This window comes from Cajanus cajan, chromosome 11, assembly GCF_000230855.2.
Source record: "Cajanus cajan strain Asha chromosome 11, NIPB_CcT2T_4, whole genome shotgun sequence".
Taxonomy (NCBI): domain Eukaryota; kingdom Viridiplantae; phylum Streptophyta; class Magnoliopsida; order Fabales; family Fabaceae; genus Cajanus; species Cajanus cajan.
In genome coordinates this window covers 35,636,757-35,644,774 of record NC_138527.1, presented here as the reverse complement: position 1 = coordinate 35,644,774, position 8,018 = coordinate 35,636,757, and the positions used below count along the sequence as shown (strand labels likewise).

General features: G+C 34.2%; 1 protein-coding gene across 1 annotated transcript; it reads right to left on the bottom strand.

Annotated features, from left to right (window-relative positions):
- Positions 1–1,028: 1,028 nt before the first annotated feature.
- Positions 1,029–7,731, bottom strand: LOC109800171 (oligomeric golgi complex subunit). Its single transcript, XM_020360903.3, has 11 exons — positions 7,440–7,731; positions 7,274–7,326; positions 6,040–6,187; positions 5,834–5,941; positions 5,060–5,127; positions 4,677–4,800; positions 4,233–4,379; positions 3,883–4,140; positions 3,508–3,792; positions 2,496–2,642; positions 1,029–1,735 (listed from the first exon to the last, which is right to left on the bottom strand). Exons 1-11 carry the CDS (start codon positions 7,662–7,664, stop codon positions 1,217–1,219), a joined length of 2,082 nt encoding a protein of 693 aa, XP_020216492.1. The 5' UTR covers positions 7,665–7,731; the 3' UTR covers positions 1,029–1,216.
- Between the last annotated feature and the right edge of the window lie 287 nt (positions 7,732–8,018).

The following is an 8,018-nucleotide window of genomic DNA, read 5'->3' as shown; positions in this document are numbered from 1 at the left end:
AAGTTCCACCTTAATCAAAATAAATTTTATAAAATGTATTAAATAATTTTTTAAGATATTTAATAAGTATGTATTATCCATGTAAGTGTTATTATATTCTTAATATAATCTTTTAAGATAATTATTGATTACTGTGAATGTTAATAAATTTATTTTATATAACTATTTGTAATTGCTTAATAATGTAAAAAGTATCTTCCTCTAAAAAAAAATAATGTAAAAAGTATCTATATTGTTAGTTTATTCTAAATAAAAATTGAAAGTTACTTTTTTTTTTTAACGAGACTTGTAGTAATATATTATTTTTTCTATTAAAATTATGTTGAGTATGACTCTTTCAAAATATGTTATTCAATTTACTCATTTTAGAGGAAAAAAAATACTAACCATTATTGATAACAAAAAATAATGATTAATATTATACACATAATAAATTTATATTTGTTAAAATCACTACCTGACTTCTCTATCAATAATTATTTATGTATTTTTTACGAAAATTACTGCCTTAAAAGGTAAACACAAGTTTATCCATAGATTTTAACCCACACATGCAATGCAAGAGTCTAGCAAATTATACAAATATTTTGTAGTAAGCTCCAGCTCCGATATAGAGTAGGAGCTTATCAATTATCATCCCCCCTCTTCAGCTTGCAAATTACAAATTCATCTGATGATTGCTTTCTTAAATTTTGAAATTAGATCATTTTTTGCCATTTTGTGTAGACAATAATCACCAAAATTTAATTTGTGTAGTATTATTTGTCAGATTTAAGAGAAAACTATTATTGTAACATATGCACAAAATAAAAAAATTATTTTATTTAACTTAAATTTATAATAAATACTTTTAAATATATAAATTATATTCTAATTAAATCTCTCAACAAATTAAGATTTTGAAAGTATAAACTATATAATCATACAACATCTAATATCAAATTTTATAAAATGACACCATAATAACTTTTGTTAGGAAATTTTGAAAAGGGAAGTTTATAACCACTAAAGATTGCCTTTAATGAATATAATGACAACAAAAATAGAATTCCAATAAAGCATCTCAAAAGTTAAGAGCAGGGTGTAGATCACAGAAGTTTTTTGTACAGCAATACAATCTCAGATGAGAGAGAAAAAGAAAAAAGGTTATTTACGTAATTAACAAACATAATAAGCATTAAGCAAAACAGGTCGGGGCAAAACAAAAGAACAAAACTTATATTCCTAATATAGTTCTTATCTGATTAGGAGGATGCCTTGCCAGCGATCTGGGGTCCGGATAACCATTCTTCGGATCCATAATAGCCTTATAAATAAGCTCATAAGCTTCGGCCAGTGACCTGGCCACGCCAATAGAAGCTTCAGAACGCAACCTTGGAACCTGTATCTGCTCAAATTCGGGCAGGGAACTTTCACTTCCCAAGATAAGGCCAAACAGAGTTTTCAAACACTCTGAAAGAATGGCTGGACTAGTGTCCTCCATCTCAGCCAATGGGGTACCCACTTCATTGTCCCCTTCCTTATCGATTGAACTGTAGAAGTGAGGCATCTTTTCTGACAAATTGCATCTTCTTAAGATTGCATCAGCTTCTTTTTCCACAAGAACACGCAGGTGATTATCTATCATTGCTCCAAGTCTTTTAACGTAATCAGCAACCACCTCATATCCAGAAAGAGGTTGTTGAATAGCACACAAGCAGTTAATGAGAAAGATCTTTGAAGGGGTTTCACTAGTCTGTCAAAACATGACATAGGTTAAGGAAAAATTCTCACAGAACCAAAAGCTACTACATTGGATAAAACTTCTACAAGGAACTTAAAAATAATTCCAAACTCTGACTATGTTGTCCTTCCATATATGTTTTAAGTTCTCCCATTCCCATATTCCTTCCACTTCATACCACGAATACTGGAATATGGGACTTTATTTATTGGTCCACACGATTATACATTTACAACATGTCATGGAATTACTTTGAGAAAATTTCCAGTCAAATTACAGATTATTGCAATTTCCGTCTCTACATTCAAATAAAGTTTTCATTTAATTACTTGTAGAACCTATTTTAAAAGGTTGTAAACATAGACTCAGGCACCAACATGGGAAAATGAAAAGCACATACATAACTATAGATCATTGGGATTTATTGTCTTACTAATGAATATCTTAAAGACACTGATTAATAAAATATTTAATATATTATATTAAGTGTTTGTAATTGATTACAAAAGTATTACATGACTTTTGCATTTTCAATATTAAAGTTTCTTTCTTTTTCATTGAATACTTTCCACTTCTATTTTATTAACTAGTGCTAAATAGCATTCACTTTATTTATGAAAATGCAGAGGGAAAAAGTTTGCAGCAAATGCATAGTTTGATATAGGAAGAAGAAAAATTAAAACCCTACAAGCAGCAAATATCTGTAAAACTCAAAAGAGAAGGGAAAATTAAGTTAAATGTGGGGGGGCAAAACAAGGGAGCAAGAATAGACCAGTGAGGATGAAGCAGAGCTGCTATTTGACAAGATTGCATCAACTGATGATTTAGTAAGTTGACCAGAATCAGAACTCATCCTACTCCTTCTTGCTGAGTGGCCAACTCCCTTCGACTTGTGTGCCTCTGCTGCTTGTTCACACATCTGCAACAAATAGGAAGCTAAAGCTATGATCTCCTATGATTAATTAAAATTACAGCAATGGACTTCTCAAAGTGAATAGCCAGAATTTAGATCTGTTTTCAAATTGGATGTTTTACAATAGGAAACAAAGGGTAATAAACCTTGAGTAATCCTCTAGGGTGCAGAGTACTCCTACAACTCAATATCAAATACTGAGTAGAAATTATTATAATTATTATTATCACTCAAAAGCCAAATAGTTCAAGGTCTACGGCAGTGGCCTATATATAGACAGTTGCTATATATAAAGATGTGTACTTGGTTTAACTTTGAAAAAAATAATCACTTATTTTTGCCAACATTTTAAGATAACTTTGAAAAAATAGGCGAGTGTTTCTTCCAAAATTAAGCATTACCAGACATGTACAAAATTCCTAAAGAAATAACTCAAAAGCCCAACTTACAAAATAAAAAATCCTAAATAGAAACTAACTAACTAGCGGCCCAACCTACATCATTTAGACATCCTTGAGCTCAGTGCTATAAAGTAGCTCATGGATAGAGTATGCAAGCATGATTTCACAAATCAACAGGCAAGACAGCACAATTTAGCTCCCAGAGAACCAGGAAGAAAATTCCAAAGTTTCAGACAAGAAAAATATATTGGAATCCAAGGGCTGAAGTTCTACAGAGATATTTTGCACTCAGTGTCATATATAGCTATCAAGTCAAGTATAGAGATTTTCAAACTCTGACCACATAATGATTGTCAACAGAATTATTGGATCCATTATGATCGTGCTATCAATTGAAGTCCATGCTCATGACTGTGAAGAATGATTGTGCTACCTATTATCAAATGCATGTACCAGATTGAGAAGCATACCTGAACTATTGGATCCAGTGTAGCAGATATAACTGGACCAAAAGCAGGTTTTTGGCCAGAAGCAGGAAACATCATGCTGTTGTAGGTGTCAATAATTTCAAGAAGTACAGATACACCTTCCCTCACTGCTGGTGGTGGTGAAAGATCAACAGCAACAAGTGGGGGATACCGTAAAAGCTTTTCCCCTCGACCTTTCAAAATATCAAAAAATGTTTTCTGAGAAGCATCTTTCAGTGCCCAGAGTGTATTACAAAGTGCAGTTTCTCGTCCAAGTAAATCTGAGATCTATAAGATCATGAGAAATGATAAGATATTTAGAATATATAACATATGGATTACTACAATCAAGAGAAAAGGACAAAAATGACAACTCACAGTGTAGCTGTAAAATTCAAGTGTATTACTGAGCTTGTAGGATACTATTAGACTTGGTTGAGACTGTAAAACTTGTTCAACTCTCAATTTGAACGGTCGACATACTCCTTCAAAAATTCTATCAAGAACAAACTTCAAGTCAGACTCTGTCTTCCCAGAGCCATTCTCAGAGTTATCCGAGATTTGCTTTGATCCATTATCGATAATTGCATCTGGATCAAGTAATACAGCTACAAGTTCACGTTCAGATGCCAAGGCCTGCATACATACAAAAAACATATGAATAAATAAGCCATGGCAGAAAAATAGCATTCAGAAGAGGCTTCAAGCACTAGGATTTCATGTCATACCTGATGCAACCAGCCTAGCATATCACCCACATATCGTAGTGGATCATGAGCATGGACTTCAATTGGTCGAGGCAATCCACCAGGTCCTCCACGTGTAAGAGCACTTATAAATCTTCTAAATAGTGCATTATGTCTCATATTGGCTACCTGCAGAATTAGTAAACCAATAATTTATGATGCACAGGCAAAGGATGATGAAGACAATCCATGTTTCAATTTGACAATAAGAATATTCTTTAGATTTTATTACTGATATGAGGTCCACTAGCAATTATTTCATCATACCCATCCTTAGATGGTGCAATATAATATGCATTAGAGTTTGAAATATCTCAATATTCATATGGAAGATAGCCGATTTCTAATCCCAAACAAAAACTAGAACTGTCAATTTTAAAAAAAAAAAAAAAAAAAAAGCTGATTAAATCAATATGATGGAATTACCTCTTCTGCACAATATTTGAAAAGGACAGATCTTTCCCTGAGGTAGCGTACAGCTGTTTTCAGAAGCTCACTGACTTCCGGATTGTCAGTGTCCCCCAATTTTCTACATTCAGCCTGAACCCACCTAGAAATGAAGATTATAAGTTGTTATATATATCTGTGTGTGTGTGTGTGTCATTAAGCTAGCTGATCTCAATACAAGGAAACAACTTGCAAGAGACCTTGAGAAAATACTGGATAGAAAATGTCTATCTTCAACATTTATATCAACTATACATACAGATATTGAAATTCACAGTTCATGCTTGTAGTAACTCGCACAAATAAAATACAATGCATGCTCTAGGTCTAGCCAGATGAGGCTGAAGTAGATGAATCTTCACCTGCATAGGCGCTCATATGCTCCTTCTTGATACACAGCCATCATATCCATCAGCTCTAAACCAGCTCGCTGCCATGAAATTCCTCAATTTAATAATTTGCAATTTTATTTTAAACTGATAAAATAGCAGCAAAGTATGTGGAGCAAACCTGCCAGGAAAAGATCAATACTAAGTGAAAATAGTAACAAAGCAAATAGCATACAACAATTAGTGACATGAAGAAATAGAAAGACCCAGCTGCTTCAGTCATGTATAACAGAAAAATATAAATATAAAGTGAATAAAATTTGTCTAATCCTATTTAATCACAGAACATCTTACTGTGAATTTTGAGTTATCAATAATGGGAATCTTTGAAATTCAGACAACCAAAACTAGGGTTGATTAAGGAAAAATTAGTCAAATTATTGAATAATAATAATACAGAGCTTTTGCATCCAGGAAACTTTCATTTTTGTCCCAATGATGTGCACCTTCTTGTTTCGCTACACTCATTATATAAATATCTCCATAAATGATATAATTTTAGATTTCTTGTAAATCTTTTTCCACATTAATCTTTGTAACGTTATTACCAACTTTGCAGCAACAGAAAACTAGCAGAACTCTTGCCACTTTAAGTCAAGGATAAAAAATTATTCCCTAAGAGGATGAAGTGTATCCCTAAATAAAGTAATAAACTCATAATTTACAGGCATTTTTAGTTCAGATTTCAGACAACAGGTTTAGAATTGCACACATAATATAAGGGGATAGATACAACAAGAAGATTACCTGATGATGTGTCCTAAGTAACACTTTGCAATTAGAATGAATCTCTTGGACATGAGATAATGCCTTGAAAAAGTTTTCATTCAGCTCTTCTTCTCTAAGTGCATTTATCTACAGTTGATCAACAATTACTTGTAAGCAATAACATAAAACAAGTATCTCATTTAATTCACAAAGCCAAAGTTCAAGACATAGAAAGTAATTTAAACCTCTTCAGGGGAGAGCTGATAATCACGTAAGAAACATGCTACAATCTCTTGTCTTTGTGTAGTACTTTCAAGCTCTTGTTTGAGCCTCTCTGTGGTACTGATAATGTCAGCAGTGCTAGCACTACAACTATTCAAAGCCTTAGCTATCCTGTAAAAATATAGAACCTAAAAGTTCATTAAAGGATCTATAGATTAGCAGAATAGAGAATTTGTTTTGCTTGAAAGAAACAATAAGACAATTCCATTATCAAATGTAAACTTGATATGCTATGAGGAAAAATTTTAAATCCTATCCCTGACAAAGTGCTAAAGTACGAAACAGAACACAACTCACAAACTAGTGATAAAGGAGCTCCACTGCTAAACCAAGATTGAGAATCACATGCTAACATCCCACGCCAAATACAGAAATTGAATCTCTAGCATGGAACTGTCTGCCTAGTACATGATTTAGCAAAATTTTCCTAATTATTTCACACAAATGACCTACTAAAATCCCAAGAACTTCCTATTATTAAGTGAAAGAAAACATTCTAAATCTGAACAAGAACACTAGACAGTAGACACATACACTACACGCTGAGAAACCTATTTTGTTCCTAACTATAGCTGTTTTTAAATTATTTTTTTTTTGCGCATGGAACACATTGATTTCTTTGCGTGTAAAACGTATATATGTACAGGGCATCAGAATGATAAAACCAAACAGATAAGTGACTAATAATAAGTGTGTCCCCTAAAATATTGAATGCCGGGATACATAGAAACTACCTCTTCCTAACTGCATTATTCTCCTTCACCTACATTTTACAAGCCCAACATAAGGTAATCTTTGAGCGAACATGCTTCTACTGGATACATTCTTTACTATGATGCAAAACTATTAATGATCAATTAGTCAAGTTTCACAACATTATCTCATTTCGATTTTTGAATACTTATTTCAGCAGTACTGATACATGAGCTCTACTAAGCACTTCCTAGTTGCAGCTCAATGTGCTTGTTCTTTTATCTTAAAATCAATTACTCGAACACAAAGCGATTATCGTCCATATGTGCACTTCCTACACAAGCAGAAGTGAATGAATCTGAATATCACTCGACTGAGCAAAGAAACTGAGTCCAATTCGGCATGAAAGCACACGATATCTACTCACACACGCATCAACTCGTTATGATAAACACGCAAGCAAAGAACTGCAACTAAGGAACATTCTGAAGCGCAAAGCCGCACCTGTCGCAGCACTCGGCGAGCGTATCAACCTCGTTCTCCACGCTATCCAAAGCCTAAAATAGCAAATGCAGGAGAAATGAACCGAATCAGAGCAGCGGAAGCAGGTGAAGTAACAGCGAAAGAAGAAAAAGAAGATTTGCATCGTAGGCGGCGGAAGAGGAATTACGAGTTGCGCGGCGTGGGAAGCGTCGAGGAATTCGCGGTTGATGGAGAGGGATCGCTTCTCGATGGTGGATCGGAGGTTGCGGCGCGCCTGAGGAGTGTTCTCATCGTAGAAGGAAGAGAGCGTGTTGAGCGAAGACAAGAGATCAGGCGTGTCGATCCTCGATTCTAGAACCTTCTTCAGCTTCCGTGACAGACCCGGCGCTAGACCCGCCACCGTCGTTCCCATTCTCTTCTCTTCTTCTTCTCCGATCTCTGTTTAGATCAAAGATCTAACTAGCATCTAACTTCTTCGCTTCTTGCAATTTTGTTCGTTAAACCCGGTTCGGGATGCACACCGGTCGTGTCTCGTGGGATCGGTTTGATGGGCTAGTTTTGGATATTGGCCCGAGTTTAATTGGGCTCATCCATGCTGTTTACACGGCCCATAATTTTTGCACTTTCACCCCTATTTTTTTCATACAGAAATATCCTTAATCTAAACAAGTTTTCAACGTGTATTTATATTTATATTATTAATAAAGTCATTCTCTTTTTTATACATTATTTGTCTCATTATCTTCTCTCCCACTAGCCATAAATT